Here is a 21,359-nt window from a genome sequence, read left to right as displayed (position 1 = left end):
CCACAGCTCCTGCACAAGCTCTCGGGGATTAAAAGCTCGGAGGTTTGGTGTTCTGATAGCGCCGCTCTCACCTCACCCTCTGGGACTGGGCAGCTGCTCCGAGTACGCAGACGACAGGTTAATACACTTACCCTGAAGCTGACGCAGCCATTCCCCCCCGACCCCACGCTGGAAAGGGATAAGGGCTGCAGTCACCGAGAGTTTGCATTCCTACAACAGTTTTAAAAAAGGAGGTTTATTGACTTAATTTAAGAAACAGCTCCGGAAATGAAGAGCGATGGGGTGGGGAGAATCCATACTCTCTCATGCTAGGTGTGAGACTCTTCCTCGTCTTCCCGCTTCAGCTGTTCAATGAGCTGCTGCCTCTCTGCTGCTTGGCGCATGCGCATCATCACCAGGCTCTCGTAATCCCGTTCCGACACCACCGAGGCCTAGGAGCGGGAAACAAACACAACCTCTCAAGGACAGTATAGACCCCAGGTCCCCCCCCTCCATAAACCCCCACTCACAACGCGCCCGAGCCAGGAGGGTGGTTCATAGCAGTACGAGCCCGGAGACATCAGGTAGGTGCGAAAGCTGCCGGCCTACCGAAACCAGCCAGCGTCGTAAGGGAGTAACTGAGGAGACCGAGCGGGCCAGACAGGGAGCCCGGGTTACCCCCCGCTGCTGGAGCTACTCCCCGCTCCCAGCCAGGGGGGATGGGGAGGCACGGCTCGCCTCGCTGGGGCTGCTTATTTTGGATGACCAGCTTGCGCTGCAAGTACAACGCTGCGCACAAAGTCCAGCGTACACTTCACCCGTTATAAAGGCTAATGCCATAAAAAAAAAAAAAATCAAACCTTTCTGTGGTTTAGCCACGGAAGTGGCTGCAGAAAGAAAACCACCAGGTACGTTCCCAAACCTGCCACAAGAGCGTTTCAGTTCTCAAAAGCTCTTGGAGCCTTTCTGCTGTGTGTGGTAGCAACTGTCACGTCAGCTAAGTGGTGATTGCAGACTCTACCTAATAAATGTAGGCAGCAGATGACAGCTGCTATCGCAGAGCAAAGTGGTGGTTTTGGCACTCTGCTTTCAAAAGCCATTTAACATTAGTAGGTGGCCTTACTATTTCAGACACATTCAAAGCGCTGCAATGCTTGGAAACATCCAGCTCATTTGCTTGACAGTTCAGGTAGAAATAAAAGCATTTAGACAGAAGGTGAATGAAAAAAAAATAAAAATCTCATGTTCATTTTTCTAGGAAGTAGATTTAGTGGTGATTTAAGGACATCTTAGATAGAAAAGAGAAGGGATGGAAAGGCAATAGAATAGCTAAATAAGATTCTGCATGAAAACGGGGCAAGTGCAAATTTGTTGTCGTGTGCCAGCAACGTGGTTCCTGCAGCTGCAGCGTCTAGCTGCGAGGACAAAATAGAAGCCCACAACAGATGAGAAACTTAGACCGGGGAATTAAGAGACTAATACGCTGTAATTGTATCTTAGGAGCTGCATGAATGAAATAACCTTTCCGTGCTGCCCGGCACAGACTTTCACAGCGTCTGAGAAAGCAGCAGATTGTATCAGCCTTCAGCGGCAGAAGTAGGCTTCTTCAAAGTGCCTGTCCACTAACCACAGATACCCACTGTCATTTGCTGGGCTGAATGAAATAGCCTACATGAGACTCACGCAGATGAATCACCCATACAAACCTGAAACACTACCTCCTCACACTCCGGATTTAAATTTAAAACAGACAAGAGATTGTTCCTGGCCTCATTTGGGAGCCCTGCTGGTACAAGAAGCCATCAGGAGTGGCAGAAGGGAGAGCACCAAGAGAAGAAACGGACCGATTCGAGATGGGGTCCCAGTCCGTCTTCATGTTGGCAGTTCTCGAGCAATCTGGGTGCCTCTGAGGGAGCTCGCTTTCTCCTCAGGCAGAGTGTGGGCTGATGCTTTGCCACTCTACACACCTACTTCCTGCAATCCTGGCAATTACCAATGGTGTAAAACCCAGTTTCTGACGTGGCTGACTCAGCAAGGGCTTGGCTCAAAACAAATACATACGCACAAGGAACTGCAGCCTGGGAAGCAGTGACAGGAGGCACATGAAGAGAAGGCGGCTTTGTGGATTTTTAGCGTTTCGGGTCCAACCTGGCTGAATCGTCCCTGGACTTGCTTCTTCCAACGCCCCAGCATACTCGGGAACGCGGTGGTCACAGTTCTCCAAGTGCTTCAGCAGTTTCTCCTCGCCGCCTGTTAGACTCGGCTGCTGCTCCGACACGGCGTAAGTCTATTTTGCATTCAATTTTCCTAACATTTGTCTTTAACACCTGCGTTTTGTTGCTTTTTAAATTTCTGTTTGACTGTATTTCTTTGGTTTCCTTCAGCGCGACTGAGTCACCGTCTCCCTTCCTAACCACCCACTGAGATTTTTATACTGTGCCCTTCTCCATGAAGGTGGCTGGTTACCATGGTACCAAAGTGCCCTTCTGTTCTAGATACTAGATTAAATCTGTTCTCATGGTGACTGTATGCCTTCGCTATTCTTCATCAGCTTGGTTCTGCAGCCCAGATTTAATAAGCTCAGACACTGCCATTCCTTCTGCACTGAAGACGGAGACTCCTTAATGTCTAAGACAGGCCAACTGCTCCTTAGCACGGGGACATAGTGTGAGGTTTGCATTTCCTGCAATACCAGCCTCTCTGTTTTCCTTCCAGCTACAGGAACGGGGAAGGAAGAGGTTGTTCCTGTTGTGTGGCTTGCTGCTGATCCTGCGACTTAAGTCCAACACCTGACTGTGAAGAGTCAGCAGTTTCCTTCTTCTCGTTGCCTTTCATCAGCATGGATACTTGGCGGAGAGGGTCCATCAAGTCCACAACGTTCTTCAGACGTTTCTCACTCAGGAGACACAAAAAGCTGGGCAACCAAGTCATCCTCTTGAATCAGAACAGCCACACTCTGGACAGTGATGGACAGTGCCAGAAGAGGGAATGCTTGAGGGATCTGAAGGACAAGTCTGATTACCTGTCGTGTCAGAGCGAGCAAAACCTAGCCAAGGCACAAGCACCTCCCAAGCCCCCCCGGCTCTACCTGGACAGTTCTAGCTGCCCTAACATCATTGATCACACGGATTCGCACTCTGACATCTCCTTTTCTGGTGCTACTCATCAGTACCACAAAGCCACTCAAACTCAATTCCACAAGGACCAGGCGACAGACTGCGGGACCTCAGAGACAGGCACCCAGAATGGCACCACCCTTTCTGACCTGTCTGATCCCTTCCTGTCCTTCAAAGTGGACTTGGGGCTATCGCTTCTCGAGGATGTTCTGCAGACCCTCAGGAAACAGAATCCACGAGATTACGCCATTTGAAGGTATTTATCATTTAAGATATCACATTTACCTACTGCTGCAGCCAGTTTCTCTAGTCCTAGTGGGAGGAAGGATACTGCAGCATCCCTGTTACGTGTGGCCTGTTTTGTTGTTCTCGCCTTCCCCACCACAGACTGTCCTTGTCCTTGCCAAGGAGTCCTTTGGAGCGGAGCTCAGAGGCTCCCTGCTCAGATGAGAGCACTGTCTGCTGGAACCTCGTGGGCAAGTTGCCGTCCTCCGCACTGGGAATTTCCCACTCTTGACTGTGCATCTCCTCATGGAAGAATGGCATTGTTTGCCAAAAGACTTGTTATTTTGGGGATGTGGCTGTGACACCGCAGGACACGGACAGAAAGGGATATGGCATACATCATTTGTGGATAAGCAGGCAGCTTGCAAGGAGACAATAGCACTGCATCTCAAAGCTGTAGCTATGGCAAGGGTCAAAAGACAGAAACTAGTGTTTCTTCTCCCACCCTGTTTGGATGTGAAAAATCAAAGCTGTTCCTGCTCTTTTTTTTCCTTGTGGGTTTCTTTTCCCCCCAGCTCAAGTGCAGTTGGCACTCTCAGCCTGGAAACAGGTAAGCGTCCATGTAGGCTCGTAATACAGCAACAGCAGTTTATTTACCTTACTAGCAGGAGAAGAAATTTCTCTAGATACTGCTGCTTGAAGCATGCACTGATCTATCAGCTGTACAGATATGGAAGAATAAATGTATCTGTGACTGGAAGTGTTTTGTTGCCTCATTTCATTGGTAGCAAGCCAGAAAAAGCCCAGGCACCAAGAGCACAGGTCCCTTATCTGCAGCGACAGGGATCGATCCTCTCTGGCACTTCAGGTTTCTAGGAGGGTGGGGAAGCAGTGTGGCTCTGCTTTTCCAGGCTGGGAGAAGGCCGGAGCTGCTGGGACTTTCCCTTCCCCTGCGGAGAGGGCACAGAGCTCAGGCCAAGACCCAGTGTTGGAATGAACAGTTCTTTACCCTGAGAGCTGGACAATGGGAACTGCTCTGCCAGGCTGACAACATTTTCGGCAGGATCAGGGCAAGCTGTTAAAAGGATACTGCAGAAACTACTGGCTCACCAATTCTTGCCTTTTTCATAGCTAGATTAGATACTAGGGCTCTCTTTAAAAAAAGAAAATACAACCTCCACGCACCCAGATAACGGTGAGCTTTGGAAGCTGGCTATAGCAAAGCACACAGAGACACTGCAGAGAAGGCACAGATAGCTCTTAACCTACTAGACTCACACCAGGCTGTAAAGTCAGGTAATACAAAACAAACTCTGTGAAACCTCAAAGGAGCTTAGAAAAGATGCAAGAGTGCCCGACAGAAGGCTTTTCTCAACACTTTAGCATGGCTGAATGAATGGCCCAAAATGAATGAGGACCACTGGCAGGGAGATCCCACTACTAAAGGTGCAAGGAAGACCCTTCCAGAAGTGAGTGCTTCATGCTGTTGCAGTGGCAAAATATGCTCTTCCCAGCATTGTGCAGCTGTGGTGTGCCCTGAACCATTCAGAGCTGCAGCAATCAAATAGTCATTGCTCTCAAGTAGCCTAGAGGAACACTGGCCAATCCACAGCTTTTGTAATTCAAGCACAACTCGCCTGTTTGGCTCCAGCAGCTCTCCAGGAACTGCTGGGCAATGCGCACCCAGTGCTGGAGAAGAAAACAAGCCAACCAAGACAGTGGAGGCAAGGATCTCACAACTTACTGCCTCCTCACAGCACGATTTTTCGACGATCAGCTTTGCTTTCACCGGGGAACGGCTTCCAGAACTCCCTGGTCTAGTTAGCGTGTGGCTGTCCTTCAGTGGAAGATGCCGGTGCACAGCTGCTGGCTGAGTACCCCAGGCAGGGAGCAGACACAGCTCTGGAGCAAATGAGTAGTGAGTGCGTTGCCATGGGAACGCTGCAGGTTTTCGGCTGTTTTCTGAAGCAGAGAGGGGAAAGAGCTGCATTTGCACAAAGTGGGAGCAAACGTGGGGGTGGATTCAGACAGAAATAGGAGCAACCCAGAGGGAGCAGCAAATAGGAAGTGAGGGTAGCTTACATCAGGATGAGATTAGTGCAGCTTGAAAGCGAGAACATGGACCCTGATGGCTGGGAAGCCAGACTGGGTATGAAAGGATGAAGATGGAACAGGTTGAGACAGTGGCAAAAGAGATCTGAAAGAGCTCATTTTGCAAAGTCTAGAGTTGAAGGGCTGAGGACAAAGAATAAGTCAACTGGAATCAGTACAGCCAAGAGAAGCTATTACCACATTACAGATTTTGGAAGCATCCTAGTGGAAGCAGCAGGAGAATTGGGGAGGGTCTGGAGTGGGAACTAGGAAAGTGGGAACCAGAGCAGCTTAGAGATCTTATCCCGGACAGCAAGACTGCAATGTAACCAAAGAGTTTGCAGCTGCTAACACATAAAAGCAGTAGAAAGGACGGACGAGCGACAGCAGTGCAGTTCTTGGGAAAGGGAACAAGTCACTGCCCATAGCCCCTCACCATTTTGTGAGCTAATACAGGACTGACGAGGCTGCGTTGGACAGAAGTGAGTCACCACCTCCACACAGCATGAACGCCATTCACTGCTTCAGCCTGCTCTCCCTCGCTGCTCCACCGAGCTAATCCTTCACAGCAGGCAGACGCTGCAGTTCCACACTAACAAGCTTTGGCCGTGGAAACAAGCCAAGGTAAACTCAGTCAAAAGCCAGGGCTTTTGAACCCACAGAGGCAAGAATCCAGTACCAAGCTCCAACTGCACCAGCAACCCCATCAGGTACGAATGAGCCAGTTCTCACTCTCTACTAGCAAGAGATACTCAAACTGGATAGGATTCTGCTTTTTCCCTCCCCAGTTTGCCTTCTAACACTCTGGCCACCTCTGTGAATCTGCTGTGTCTGCAGGACTCTCACCGGTTCTACGTAGTGCATGGAGAACTGCCTGGCTCCGACACTGTGATGCTGTAACTGCCTTTGCCTGAGATTTCTGGGAAACTATGCTGCTCAGGCCAGGCTGTTCAGACAAAGCACACACATCCCAAGTGAAAACATACAACCCTAAACAAAACTAGCATAACAACACGACATTATGATGTATAAATGCATCTACAGTAAATAAAGTACTTAAGAAAAAGTCAGGAGAGTGAATGTACTGAACAATCTCACAAGCTGCTAAAATATTTGGGTAGTGAACACACACAAAGCTGATGGAGACACAGACACACAGACTACGGGCACCTGCAGAGCACGAGGCAGGAGCCCTCTCAGCAATTACATCTTTTTGCTCTTTATATCAAAGGAAGGAGGAACGGGGACTAAGTAGCACAAGAAGTTTGAATTGGAACTTGAATAACCAGCAAAGGATCTGGGGTGCCTTCACACCTTCACAGCCAGGGAATTACTAACCAGAACAGAAGACACGCAGAGCACGAGATAAATCCTGCGCCATAGAACAAAGCGCAACGTAACATGCTTCAAAAGAAGCGGATACGTCTGCCACTCCAGAGGGCCAACAGGAGCAAGGGGTAACGGAGAGCCAACAATTTGCATTAGACGTTATTGCCTTCCATTTGCTTTGTGATTGGAATACACTTGTTATTCAGGAGCAGCAGCTTCAGAGCGATTATCGGGTGAAACAAACAGGAAGCAGCCAAGAGCGAGCACCTTGCACTCAGAGTAACTGCACTGGTAAGTAGGACACAAAACAGACGATATGGTCTCTGCAAGGATTTTCAATTTGATGTTGCTTTCTCTTCCCTCCTGCAGACCCTAAGAATATAGGTTTCCTTTTAGCACTGAAATTTCACCCTCTTGCGAATGCAGTGAATAACGAAGCCTCTCTCAAGAAGCCTTCTAGGAGATCCATTTCAACCAGCTATCAGCCAGAAGATTCCCACAGTCAAAGTATATTAGAAAAAGTTCCAGCAGAATGACATTAGAGGCTTTGAACTGAGCAAGAAACATCCTTGTTTTTCACTTGGAAGAGAATGAAATCATGCGGAGAACCAGACATCCAAATAGCTTGTGTTCTCACCGCGCTGCCACTCAGGCAAAAGGTCCTTTAAAAAAGCCACTGCTTCAGCACAAAAGGGCTCATCAGAAAGCCAGCCCTTTCATCAAGAGCTTCTTTTCAGCTCTGCTGGGAATCAACGTATCTTACCATAAATGCAAAGCACACTGTTAAATTTAGGTTGCTATAGAAACAGATTTAAATAAGAGCAGGCTATGTCTCCTTACCTGTGAAGTCCTAGGCTGACTAGTGCTCTCTGAAAGGACAGTGCTGGGATTGTTCCGGGGCTGGCCCTCCAGCCAGGAAATCTTCAGAGGATTATTTATCAGGCCAACTTCATTCTTCACAGCCATCTCCTAACAATGAAAATATTCTTCCATCATCATCTGAATTTCAGACCCCACTCCCTCACAGGTAACTGAAAATCATGAGTGTTTCCATCTCAGCCTGGCAGCAAGGCCAAGTAGGGCACAAACAACGAAGATTTCACAGCCTCCCCACATAAGAAGCATAAGGTCCACATCTGCATCAAGCACAGATAGACCACCTCGCTGCCAGTACTTCTGATAAACAGGTCACAAACAATTCTGGGTTTTTTTTTTAGCTATTTGGATATATGAGGGAAAGGACAGGTGACAAGAAAGAGAGACTTTTGTGCAGTATAAGTTTAAGTCAATGGAACTACTAAAATTAAGCATAACTGATGATTTCTGTTTCCACAGCCATATGAATTATTATAACTCACTGTGAGTCAAGATGTTTTGATTTCTTTTAAACTGCAAATGCCCGATATAACCTCTAAAAGTCATTAAGCCCACCTCCACAATGGGTAATTCACCTTCGGTGAGAGCTGATTAAATGGTTCAGCGCCTGCTCTTTAAAGCAGTGTCTCTTTCCTCAGCCTTTTACACGCACAGCCTGTTTGTTATGTGCCTGAGCTGCTCTGGGTTTGTGCCTCCAGCTTTGCCACTCCCTTCATACAGCTGCACCTTCAGACTCTCATTACCCTTCCCCACTGCCTTAATGACAGGGCAGGGTCTGCAGGCCATCAGCTGCCAACCCTCCCCTTCTGCGACACCCCTTCTCGCCCACTCTCCACTGCACACATCTGGGGGCTCCACCAGACTTACAGCAGCCTTAACCGTAGCAAATTCCACCACTGCGCTCCCAGTCTTCCTACTCGAGATCAATAAATTGAGCACGTCGCCGTACTATTGAGACAAAGAAAGAAAGAAAGAAAAGTTAATTGCAGACCTAAAAGAAAAGTTGAGTTCATCTGTGGAACGAATGCAGAGAGAAAACATGTGTTTTCACAGGCATGAGGCTTGCGTTGTCACCCTTTCTGTCTTGCATGATGTTTCCACTGATCCCAACCTGTCATAATTTCTGTTCCTCCAGGAAATAATTCTGGGGAGGCATGGAGCTACACACTTTGCTTCCAGCAAGGCCCAGTGTCATAGGGCTGCTGAGCTCAGAGTCAGAGCTACAGGAGATACTTGCATGCAGGGAAAATAAAGACCACATGCTGGGATTAATCAGATCAAAGGCTTGTCTGTTCCTGTCTCTGAACTTCCCACAGCAGCTATTAGCTTTAGTGCTTTCAGTGAAGGCACCAGTGCACCGTAACCACACAGCCACTCTAACTTTCACACAGGGCATGAACCATGCGGTGGGAAGAGTTCGCAGTTGCTCTTTCAGCAGGAGCCCCTGCTGGGAAGGAGACAGAGGCGCTAATGGGGAACAGTCCACAGCTAATGGATCATGCTGCGGAGCTCTCAAAATGGCAGGAGTGAGAAACCTGGACAAAAGAAGAAAAAGTGAGCGAGCTGCTCTGGCTTAGATGTAGCTTCCCAGAATTTACTTTCTTTCTTTTACTTTATTTGAGTGAGAGCAGGGAAAGATGAACTAGTAGGAAAGAGTGTCAGACAGGACCTTTTGCAGGATCCGCAATAGAACGTCTTTTGAGTATCCCCCTCTCGTCTCATCTTCTTTACTGCATTTCCATTTTAGCTGGGAAAGAAACACGACCAAGTTAATTTTGTCCAATTGAACACACGTTGCCACATCCAATGCAGCTCCTGCCACCTGCACAATAATCAAGTTTGCTATTTACAGCTACACTCCCAGAACTGCCAAAACAGTGATTTCAACATCAGAATGTACAAAGGGAACAGATTATTTGGGGAACAGGGAGAAACACTGTTCACTGAAATAGGAAAAGATAATACTTGAAAGCCTACTAATGGCTATTTCAGGCTAACAGGCAGATGTCTCTCCACGCCTAAAGCGGAGACAACTCAATTTCAGGCTCAAAAACCCAGACCAGACAGTAGAGAAAAGGGTGAGGGAGGAAGAGCATTTTAAAGGCAGTGAGAGGAGCTGTTTGCATGCAGGACACACGTTAGACAGAGGAACTTCAGCAGAGCTGAAGTGTCCCTTCTGTTTTCCAAAGCTGCATAATGCTCCATCAGTTTTCACCAAAACCTAGCTTTATAAAGATGTCTTACTTTGAGTTTGGGAGTTATTTTGCCTTCTGCCCCATTTCTTTCTTGCTTGCCTAAAGAGGGGAAAGGAGAAAGAGAACATGTGTGAAAACTCCTGAATTAAAGAGCATTTAGCACAAAATTTGCCCTGGGGTACGTAGGGCAATAGCAACCACTTCTGGGTTTCCACTAGACCATTTCAGTCCCAAAATTTTGTGCAATGCTATCATCAGAAACTGCAGTACCGACTGAATATTGTATGTCAGCATTTTTCCCTTCTGTGGAACTTGCCACAATCAAGGCTAGAAACAGCTAAGTAAAAATACAAGCAGATCTGTTAGATTCTGTGACATTTTTCCCTGCAAGAGGGTTGTGCTGGTGGGAACAAGTGTGGAAAAATTAAGGGTAGACAGAAAAAACGGATAGCATAGACTAAGAATTTAATCTGGCCCTGCAACTAAATGCTTTATAATGATGTGCTCTCGTTGCAAGGATCTCAAAGTGTTTTACATTAAGCAAATGCTTAATATCCTCCCCAATTCCTGATATGTGAAATTAAGTTAAGAAAGGCTAGGGTGGGATGAACGACTTACATACAGTCATACAGGAAAACCCTGGTGACCCCAAAAAAAGATTCTGCATCTGGGCCTCTGGTGTTATTTTATCTCATTAGACCAATATTCTTCCTGTGAGAGATGAGAATCTCTCATGAGATATAAGAGATATCTCTCATAATAATAAGATGAGAATCTTATATTATAGCCTCTGCCAGGACAAAAGAGGTAGCAAGCAAGAGACAGTAAATCTTCCCATTGAACTGAAAACCTGAACAACACTCTAATTAGTTTTGAAAAGAACAGAACTTTCTGAAACATAAAACTGTATTTTAAGATCACAAAGAATATTCAAAAAAGGCAATTCAATATAGAGATGTGTGGATGGGAATGAGGTTCAGGATACCAAAGGATTAGGTTCTGTAATTCTGGAAAAATCTCATTCCCTCCTGTATGAAGGAGACTAACTACAGCTACCAAACAGCCCGGGAGAACCAGAGGGAGACGACTTCGAACAGAACTACCTATTGTTGTACCGCAGCACAGAATGCAGATGTTTTCCAGTTCACCGTGTTGCTCATTTCCCAAGAGATCTGTTGCTGGTGTTTGTACAAACCTGGGACGAAGCCTGCGCATGCCCAAGGAACACGAGAGAATCAAGTTCCAGAAAGTACAGCCTCAGCAAACACAAATTAGAAAACCCTTTATTCTCCACACGGGGTCTCTTTTGGGTTATAAGTACTGAGAACTTTCAAGGGGACACAGAAGTAGTAACCCAATGACAACTATTAGTTTTTGCAAATTTGAATTGTTCCCTATTTTGAGGCTACAACACTGACTGCTTTAATTGTCACAGGCGAGCAGGACTTTAGGCTCCCTCCAGCATAACTGTGGGGCTCCACATCAGACCATCTAGATTCAATGTTTTAGAATATTTATTGGGAAGGAGGAGCAACAACACGTTAAAGAGCAGCATGCCACATATAAGGAAACAACCCCGCAGAAATACTAGTCTTTTGACTTATTCCTCAAAAATGTGCTGAGTAGGATCCTATATATGCCAAGGTGACCAAGTCAGAAGGCTGCATGTGAGCTCTGCCTACTGAAGAGCTGGGAGTCCCACAGGCACGTCGTTTGGCTGAGGACTCCAGTCTCATAGTCCTCACCTTGCAGGCGCTGCTCTCTTTCAAGCTGGATCTGTTCTTGAATGAGCCTCTGCTGCTCCTCAAGCTGACGGGAGCCTTCTTCACGCAGGCGTATTATCTGGAATCATAAAATAAATAAAAAAAAACCCCTACATCTACAGCAGAGGTAAGACAGCATGGATATCTGAGGGCACAGTTCCGTGGTTGGCTCATGCCAGCTAAAGACCGCCGAGGAGAGCTTTTGTCTTATACCCATCTTCTGGGGCAACCCTCCTGCCAGTTCCTCTGTGGCAGCTCCAGCACTCATAAAACTGGACCCCTCTTTTTGTCCTAGCGACACCGTCCCTATCAGGCGGCATATAACCAATTAGCTGTTGTTATTGACTGCCAGGCAAAAGGAAAAGGGCAGACAAAAATGAAATCCTGAGACTGACCCATTTGCTACAAGATCCCTTCTACACGCCTCTCTTTCATAAAGCCACTTAATGCAGAAGGCTGAAGGACTGCTATACAAAGATTTGCTGCATCGCATCACATGGTTATAAATTATTATAAAGACTTTCAGCAATTCGTATCAGAAGAAGCAGAGAAATCTATGAATTTGTCATTACTTCTTGTTCTAACGATCTTGTTATCCTGATGTCCTCCTCTTCACTCTCACGGCTCTGGGCTTCTCGTTCTCTGGCTTCAAGATCTGCAGAGAAAGAAAGAAAATTAAGCCAACCCAAAGAGAATTTTCACTCCTGACCAGAAGTGGATGGAAAGATCACAAACTTGGCTACACCTACATCAATTTCAAAGTAGAGTCCTGATAGTTCTGCTACCTCTCGTCTGCCCAGGCACATCAATGTATCAGCAGTCTGAACAGTCATCAAATCCCCTAACTCCTGCCCAGAGCACGACCATCCCAGCTATGACTGTGGGAGATTTCAGACGACTACTGTATTGTACTGGGCATAAGGAAACCATAGCCGTCACAAATGCACAGCTTCATCAGAGGCGAATTCCAGAGGCAGAAGAAATGCAAACCCCCAGCTAATGAAGAGTTCAAGCCAAGAGAAAATGAAGTTTTCATTCATTACCAAGCTTTACTTTCTTTCGCTTCTCATCAAGTTTTTGTGTCCTTTCTGCTGCTTGCTTCTTAGCCTTTCTCACTTTGTCATATGCCGCCTGTCAAAGAACCAACACAATACTGTGAAACTCTATAAAGCAGAAAGATAAAATGGAAAGCAGTGAATAAAGGTGAGATCAGATATCGAAACACTGTAAGCAGAGGTGAAACATCTTCTGCTCCTTGCTTGCAGTCCTCCTAAAACTGTTAGAAGTTAACACAAATATCCTGAAAACATGAGAAGAGGCCCGAGGATATCCAGCTGGAGCCTGAAAGGGTGAGGAAGTCCAGGAATAACTGCAATGTGTGCTGGAGAGAAAGTCTGACCCATCTTCAGAGGTGGGAAGAGTATTTTGGTTTCCTGAACGTGCCAAAAGCAGCTTACGGGGCACTGGCAACAGATCAGGTTTGGTTTAGAGCAAAGTTTTACAATTAAAAAGGTCTACTTTATATGTGAGATTTATTCACAAGACAGATGTTTGACTCACATGAACATATTAGATCAAAGAACATCAGAGCTCTTCGGCAGCAGTAACACATCAGCATTCATTTAGCACTATAGAGACTTAGGAACTGGGTAAACTGGCAATTTCACTGGCATCATTTTAAACCAGTTAATAATCTGTTCATCAACCTACACAGAACTTTTCTGTAGTAGGTAAAGCATAGACTGGTGCAAATAGTCAGATACTACTTGTAGAATATTTGTACAGGAAAGCACTGCTCTTGTTTTATGAGCCAGAAAAGCTGGTATTTTTCCTTGATGCGAAGGATTTGATGAACACTTTTGCCTTTTTAAAATGTAGAAGCCAAAATGTTTTTGGATGCCAAAAGCTTAATTGCCCCTTGGAGGGGAGATTACAAGCTCTGCCGATATTTGAAGAGAGGGCAGTTACTTCATGTTTTTAAATCTTATCATCCGAAATTTTAATATGCCTTCTCTCCTGAGTTTATCTGGATAGAGTTGTTTGCTCTTTTTCATTTTGTTTTTATTCTTTCCCTTCACACATCCAGATTAATTTCACGCCCCGAGCAGTAGGCACTCAACCACTTCTCCACAGCAAGACCAGAGTCCAAGCTACATCTGGCAGCCTGCAAAGCTCTTGCAGCAAAAGGACAGAGATTGTGGCTATGATTCAGCTCTTCTGTTTACAAGTCTCTTGTGCCCCATGGAAAGAAGGGCTTGGAGCCTGAGCAATCACAGCTAGATATTATTTATTTGTCAGACCTTGACTTCAAGGGAACTGCAAATGCACCGTTGTCATGGGAATTTGATGTGTCCCTGAATCAGTGGTGGTTATCATTTATTTTTTTAAATGGGATATGGCCCAGTCTAACACGTTATTAAAGACAGTATCTCACCCTTGCAGCAAATGGACAGAGCTACTCTCAGCACATCAAATCAGAAAGAGAACATTTGTCCAAGTTCTTATCTGGCACCTACTATTTGATCTCACAGAGAACTACAGGGAATAACAGATGAGACTAGCATTCATGAAGTGACAATCGGAGAAGAGAGCAGGACAGAAGGCAGGAGGGTTCCCAAGACTTCTCCAGCATGCTTGCAGAGAGTAACACAACCCCAACATCACCCAGGGACGCGCATCCTTACCCTTGCTGCTGCATCTGTTAGCACGGCTAAGGCCTGAGACAGCTGGTGGAAGACTTCCGCTGGGAATTAGAAGAAAAAAGGGTAAGATGCAGAAAACCATGCTAGTGGCCTGGAGATGAACCAGAAAAGACAATCCCTTATGGAAGAGACCTGCAGAACATCAGAAAGAAGAATAATCTTTCCAAAGCATTTGTAAGCCAATCTATAGCCAGGATCTTCTCAACTCAAAGGACAACAGTTGTTACATAAACTTCAGCGTACATTAAGAAACAAAAACTGGGACTGTTTCATTTTAACAGAAATCTCGAAAGCACAAATTCAACAGGACCCATCTACAGAAATGTATTACTCAACCTGCAGTCAGCCTGAAACTCACTGTTACAAATTCGCCCTTTCCTACCAACAGCTTTTCAGACCAAGATTCAAACGTTGCATTTTACATCAACGTTGCTGACCCTCTTCCTGGCAGGTTATGCATACAACCTGGAGGCCTCCCCACACACTTTTAATCACTTCTCAACCTTCTGCATCCATCAAAGGCCCCAGCTTTCCTCTCTTTGCTGCTAAAATCTATTTTTTTCTGATGGAGAATTTTTCTCTGTACTACACTTACAAATTTTCAATCTATGAGACTGTAGCCTATCAAATTGGAAAACGCAAGATACAGAACAAGGTTTGTTTTGAGGTGTCTTGATGAACAGCATCCTTCTAGTTATCACTGCTGTTCACTGCTACCTGTGGTTACAAAACTTGAATGGAGCAGCTGCAGAAGCCAGACCTTGCTAATGGTTTAGGTATGCTCAGTTCCACGGAGTCAGGGCCTTGTCTCTCACAGACGAAAATGGGCCTTTCCCATAGATAATATGATTTATAAGCTTGCCATTGAAGTTTCGACTGTGAGAGGTATGAATTAAAATAGTGACCAGGCAGTAAAAACTGGGGACAGCATGGCCAAAGGTCCGTGATTCAAATACCATGTGTGAAGATTGAGAGGTGAAAATATAATTTCAGCAATGACTTAAAAATGATGCTTCTAAAACCAATGCATTCAATCTTAAAAAACAGAGCTCCCTAATAGCGATGAAAAGAACTCCTCGTCCTGCATATGTATACTTCACATGACGTATAACCAGCCATTCCCTTAATTACATGCAAAGACAGACCTGAAGTCAAGCAGAGCCACTTCCAGGAGTCTGCACATGTGAAAACAAACATGAAGAGCTGCTTGTGGCTGCACAGCCCCGTCTTACCTGCTCTGGGATTGTCTGGGTTCTTATCCGGGTGACAAGTCAGGGCCTTCTGTCGGTACGCTTTCTTAACCTGCCAGAGCCAGAATTGAGATTTACCGGTTGGTGTCGTTTAGTCTGAGAAAAGCAACTTGGGGGAAAAAAAAGAAAGAAAAACACTGCAGAAACAAAAAATTATACTATTCTGGCTGAACCAGCATCCATTTGCATGTCTAGATGTGCCCCAGGCCTGACAGACCATAAAGACCATTTTTGGAGTGTCGCTAACTCCATTAGTCCCTCATTTTGACAGGAAAAGCAGCCTACTGTAACAGCAAGAGACCTCCAAAAATCTCAGTTTCAACCTCAATCACACAGTACTGCAAGGATAAGCATTTGAGCCCAGGACACCTAGCAGGCAGGCAGCATATTTTGAATGAGTTCAAGCTTTGCAAAGCCACAAGTTTTACTTCTAGGTGCATCCTATTACAGCAGTCAAACCTCACAAACTTCAAAGCCAGATCTGGTTCACCGAGGCAGTGTGCTAGCCAGGGGGATGCTGTGTTCTTTGCAGCTCCAGCTTTGGTACAGAGAGAGTACCATTTACTGTGCAACAACTGAGTTAGGCAAGGTGAAGAATATTTGATCAAAGGCTGTTCAATCTCTTCTACACTTCCAAGAAAGACCGACAACTTTCTGAGCCAAGTCACTGTTAACAACCTGCGTTCCCTTTGTCAGGGACACACGTGCATGCAAGACAGGAAAGGCAGAGGAGCGGCTCTGCTGCACGGCCAAGCAGTCCCCTGCTAGAATGAGCAGAGTAAGTGATGGCCCGGCTCCACCTGGTGGGCAAAGCTCTTGGAAGGGAAATGTGCAGCTAAAGCCTTCCGGGCTAATCCCATCTCCTGCCCAAGCAAGTCTCCAGTTCAGAGGGGTAAATCTCACCAGGCGCAACTTTACAATAGCTGTTTGTTCTACATGGCAAGTTCAGATAAGGCTTCTCTAAACAGCGAGGTTAAATTACTTTAACACCCTTGCTGCGCTTTGTTGCTCTCTTTTGGCCATGCTGCTCCGCATACAAAGAGTCTGGATTGCTGCGAGTATTTTACATCAAGGATTAGCACTCAAAATTACACTTGTTAGTTTTTAAGTTGCACCATAGCATCCAGTTTGTAATTTTCTCATCCTTTTCCCCAGTGCCTAGCTCAGCAGTGAGGCTGGGGCCACCTGAAGCCTCTAATCTCGTTCCGTCCTGCATGTTAAGAAAGCCTAAGAAGGAAAATCAAAGTTTTCCTTTCAAGTTTAACTTTGTTCAGTTACGAATAGTTTTATTCAGAGACTTAGTTTCCTTTGAAAAAGTCACTTTCCCAGCCCAGTTACTCAAATCCCATGTTTAGTGTTGACTTACCCATTAAACTAAAGAAAAAATGGAAACACGTAATTCCAAACCCACAAAATGGGACTTATAGGAACCTACAGTACCTAGACTAGCCTCTAATAACTGGATTTTTTGGTAAACACGGGAGGAACTTTCCTCCTGGAACATAAACAAGCACATAATCGAGCAAAGCAAGAGGAATAACGTCCGAGACTGATCTTGTAGTTCTCTTCAACCAATTTCAGCGCTCTCCAAGGCCATGTCTGGCCCTGCTGCCTCAAGAGGAGCAAAGGGAAGGTGAGAGCTGCAAAGCCAACATCAGGGAAACTGGGCTTTCCCGCTCACTGACCGCTCCAGCCGGCAACGCGGCAGCGGCACCGCATTCAAACAGCGCCTGGAGCAATCGCTCGGATAAACACCGGCAGAGCAGCAAAGGCAGCCCCGCGGCCGAGCCGCCCCCTGCCCGGGGCAGCATCCCCCGGTGCTGAGGGAAAGGGAAGGGCAAGGCTGGGGGCGTCGAGGACGGAGGAAGGAAGAGAAGGGGCCCGGCCCAAGCCGCCCCGCGGCCCCATGAGGGTTCCCGGCCCACGGCCCTGACCTCCTGCTCCGACGCCTTCTCGCCGACCCCTAGCAGGCCGTACAGATCCAGCTGCAGCAGGTCCTTATCAACCGCCATCTTGGTGCTGGGCAGCGCCCCCCGTCCCTGCCGCCGGCCCCGCGCCGCCTGCCGGGAAATGGAGTCTCCCCTCGCCGCCGACCCTTCTCCAGCCCCGGAAGATTAACTACATGTACCAGGATGCACCGCGCTCCCGCCCTCAGCCGTAGATCGGGCCGCGGTGCTTGCTGGGAGGTGTAGTTTTCGGGAGGGGTTTGAGTGGGGCGGACAGAGGACTACAATGCCGTCGGGCTTTGCGCTGCCGGGGCCGCGGGGGTGCTACCGGGCTGGGTGCGGGCGGGCGGCGGGGCTTGTGCGGTGTGGCCTTGGTGGGGCCTGGGTGGGGTTTGTGTCGGTGTAAGGAGGGACAAAAGCGCCAGAGCAAACCCTAACGGTGCTCCGGCCTCGGGCAGCGGCGGGTGTGCCCCTCGACAGCCGTCTCCTGAGGGGGCCGCGCAGGGCCTGGCCTAAAGTTGGACCTGCTCAGCCCAGGCACAGCTCCTGGGAAGTGCCTCCCAACCTTCTTGCCTGTGCATCTGTAATAAATAGCCAGATCCCTTAAACAGAAATGGCACGTATTTTATTATAGGGACAAAGTCAATAAAGCAAAAGCACAGCGCTGGGTGCATGACTCCAGTCAGAGGCGCACGAGCTAACACTTCAACCATGTCTTACATACATTCAATATTGCATACGTCTTCACTATTTTAGACAGAGTAATTGTTTATAATGATTGATTATTATTAGTCCTTTTTCTCTTCTATTTGTGTGTTTCCTTCTGAATTGTTTCTGAGGATCGATGATCTTCAGTTCCCCTTTCCCAAGCATCTGTTTCCTTCTGGTAGGATCGATTATCATCAGCTCCCTTCTCCTCTGCATCTGTTTCCTTCTGTTAATCACTTGTGGAGTCCTTGGAGAAGTTCTCTTTTGTTTCTCTCGGATGTTTTTCTTCATGATGTTTTTCTTCACAGTTGCTGTTAGTTGTTATCTTTGAGGTTTCTCATGTTTCCTAATTTACTAAAGGTTAGTTATCCTTCTAAGTCAAAGATTTATATCCTTGTTATTATGGCGAAAGCCAACAATACCTTCACTATTTTTCACAGCATCTCTTCAAGATACCCACACTTTTCCCATATCTGTAAATAATTATTTAAAATTCTTAGGTTGGAAGGGTTTTTTGTCTTGGGGTATTTTTTTTGTGTGATTATGACACAACTGAAACAGTCACCAGGGTAGAATTAGAATCATGGAATGGTTTGGGTGGGAAGGGACCGTTAAAGCCCACCCAGTGCCACCCCTGGCCCTGGGCAGGGACACCTCCCACCAGCCCAGGTTGCTCCAAGCCCCGTCCAACCTGGCCTTGAACCCCTCCAGGGATGGGGCAGCCACAGCTTCTCTGGGCAACCTGGGCCAGGGGCTCACCACCCTCACAGCAAACAGTTTCTTCCTCAGATCTAACCTAAATCTCCCCTCTTTCAGTGGAAACCCCTTCCCCCTCGTCCCATGGCTCCCCTCCCTGATCCAGAGTCCCTCCCCAGCTTTCCTGGAGCCCCTTGAGGGACTGGAAAGGGCTGGAAGGTCTCCGCGGAGCCTTCTCCAGGCTGAAACCCCCCAGCTCTCTCAGCCTGTCCTCCCAGCAGAGGGGCTCCAGCCCTCCCAGCATCTCCGGGGCCTCCTCTGGCCCCGCTCCAACACCTCCGTGTCCTTCTGCTGTTGGTGCCCCAGCGCTGGCGGCAGCACTGCAGGGGGGTCTCACAGAGCGGAGCAGAGGGGCAGAATCCCCCCCTCACCCTACTGCCCACGCTGCTGGGGATGCAGCTGGTTTCCACTCGGACATCGAGCCATTGACCGCAGCTCTTTGAGGGCGACCATCCAGCCAATTCCTTATCCACCGCGTGGTCCACCCGATCTGCTACGTGTTGGGCTTTCGCATGTGACCAAGAGCCACACGTACAGTCCGAGAGAGCACAAAACCAGGACTGATTTGGAGCAATGAGTGGAGATGGAGGAAGGGCTTTGTGGAGGAGTCTCCCTCGCACTGCCCTCCACAGAGAGACAGCCGCGAGACCTTGAGGCCCTGAGCATGAGCAGCCCCAACAGAGAACCTCAGCTCGCCCTCTCCTCCTTCCCCGTCCTTTCCTTTGCCCTTGTGCCCCGGTTTCCACCAGGCCCCTCCGCTCCTGCAGTCCCTTCTCAGCACTATGCGGTGAGAGGAGAAGAGACAACGGGCACAAACTGAAATACAGGGCCTTCTAGCTAATGACTATACAAAACTTGTTTATTTGGAGGGTGGTCAAGCGCTGGAAGACGTTTCCCAGAGGGGTTGCCACGAGAGGAGAGGACGGGCGGGCTTTCTGCCGTGGATTTCCTTCCTCAGCAGGAGCAGTGGGGCTGGCTCGATCCTGTTGGCTGCCACTGCCAGAGTCGGCGGCAACCCAGATTGTGACTGTCCCACTGCCACCATCCGCATGCCCCTCAGCAGGCGCACAACCACCACCTCGAGGGCCTATTGCGTCCCTGGGCTGGATGCGCAGCCTGGGGGGCATTGGTCAGGCGGCGAGCGTTGCGTTCCCCTTGTTGGTAGGGTGTGCTACCAGATCCTGCGCCGGGATCGTCTCCTTGCTGCACGCCCTCCTCTGGAGGAATTGCGGCCTCTCCGTGGACGGTGTTCTCTTCTCCTGGAAGAAGCTGGGACTCCCCACTGGTCCCCATCCCTCCTCCTTTGCCGCTCCGGCTGGGCTCGTGGTCGGCCCCCAGTGCTGCGGAACCTCCGCCGGGATCGGCTCCTCCCCGAGTAGTCCCGGATGTCCCGTTGAGGCCTTGGAGCTCGTCCCTCGTCCCAGTCCCCGCTCCTCCACCACCTCCATCTTGCAGAGGAGCCATCGGCTGCTGCGCCCAGGTCCCTGCTGTGGCCTCTCCTGCAGAACCTGCCCCGTTGCCTGTCCCAGGCACCGGGACGCTCCCCGTCCCCGTCCCTGCCCCACCACCACCATCTGCCGCGGTGGCCCCGGGAGTGCTCCCTCCCAGCTTGGCCTTGCGTGCTGCGGGACCTCCGCCAGGATCGGCTCCTTGTGGCGTGCCGGCCCCAGGAAGAATCCTCGTCTGCCCGCTGGCGGCGCTGGCTCCTCCAGGAGGAGGCCGGGATGTCCCGTTCGTGCCTTTGGGGTCGGCTCTCACGACGACCGGTGTCCCGAGACCTGCCCCTGCTTCTCGAGTGGTTGTAGCCCCGGGCGTGCTGAGCCCTGCTGTGGCCACCTTGGTGCCAGCTCAGGGACCTGCTTTGTCCCCTCCCTGCGGCCCTGGCGCGGCCGTCGCCGTGGTCTCTGCTGGAAGACGTGCGGTGCTGGCGGCCGGGGGCCTGATGTCTCCTCCTTTCTGCAGAGCGGCGTTGAGATCTCCCTGCGGGCGTGATGTCCTGCACCTCATCGTTGTGGGTTCCCTGCGTGGGGAAGAGGTGCCGAACAGACTGGTGGCAGTTGGGGCACGTGTCTTGCCTGCGGGCCCACTCCTGTATGCAGGAAAAACAGAAGCAGTGCCTGCACGAGCTCGCGCAGGCTTCGTTGCTGCTGTTGTCCTCGGAGACAGGGTGGTTTGCGTCCTCAGAGGCCTCCGGCGGCGCGGCCTGGGTCCCCTGGCTGGTGCTGGCAGCAGGGGAAGAGGTGCCATCTTCTGCCAAGTCCTCCTCCTCCGGTTCCATCTCGCGCTGCAAACGAAAGGGATACAAAGCTCATGACCTGCCCCGGAGACGCAACTGCTGCTACAGAGGTGCGCGCTCAGCCACAGTGCTTGTGGTGCCACGAATGGCGGGGACATCCCAGGGCAGACGAGTGACACCAGGAGCG

General features: G+C 48.8%; 2 protein-coding genes across 4 annotated transcripts; one reads left to right on the top strand and one right to left on the bottom strand.

Annotated features, from left to right (window-relative positions):
• Positions 1-64: 64 nt before the first annotated feature.
• DNAJC17 (DnaJ heat shock protein family (Hsp40) member C17) lies at positions 65-17,608 on the bottom strand. 2 transcript variants are annotated; one of them, XM_063332129.1, is made up of 12 exons: positions 17,461-17,608; positions 15,509-15,578; positions 14,259-14,317; positions 12,618-12,705; positions 12,147-12,229; positions 11,557-11,653; positions 9,861-9,910; positions 9,286-9,363; positions 8,484-8,564; positions 7,581-7,709; positions 300-431; positions 65-210 (listed from the first exon to the last, which is right to left on the bottom strand). In XM_063332129.1, exons 1-11 carry the CDS (start codon positions 17,536-17,538, stop codon positions 309-311), a joined length of 936 nt encoding a protein of 311 aa, XP_063188199.1. In that variant the 5' UTR covers positions 17,539-17,608; the 3' UTR covers positions 65-210; positions 300-308. The 2 variants fall into 2 exon arrangements, with proteins under 2 accessions (XP_063188199.1, XP_063188198.1); XM_063332128.1 differs by lacking the exon at positions 65-210 and having other exon boundaries at positions 222-431.
• C4H15orf62 (chromosome 4 C15orf62 homolog) lies at positions 1,321-4,593 on the top strand. Of its 2 annotated transcripts, none has more exons than XM_063332131.1 (2): positions 1,321-2,260; positions 2,364-4,593. In XM_063332131.1, the coding sequence occupies exon 2, from the start codon at positions 2,819-2,821 to the stop codon at positions 3,347-3,349; it is 531 nt and encodes a 176-aa protein (XP_063188201.1). In that variant the 5' UTR covers positions 1,321-2,260; positions 2,364-2,818; the 3' UTR covers positions 3,350-4,593. The 2 variants fall into 2 exon arrangements, with proteins under 2 accessions (XP_063188201.1, XP_063188200.1); XM_063332130.1 differs by having other exon boundaries at positions 1,324-2,260; positions 2,695-4,593.
• Positions 17,609-21,359: the final 3,751 nt, after the last annotated feature.

This window comes from Chroicocephalus ridibundus, chromosome 4 (assembly GCF_963924245.1).
Source record: "Chroicocephalus ridibundus chromosome 4, bChrRid1.1, whole genome shotgun sequence".
NCBI lineage: Eukaryota > Metazoa > Chordata > Aves > Charadriiformes > Laridae > Chroicocephalus > Chroicocephalus ridibundus.
Note: the sequence above shows the minus strand (reverse complement) of the source record. Positions and strands in the feature narration are given on the sequence as shown.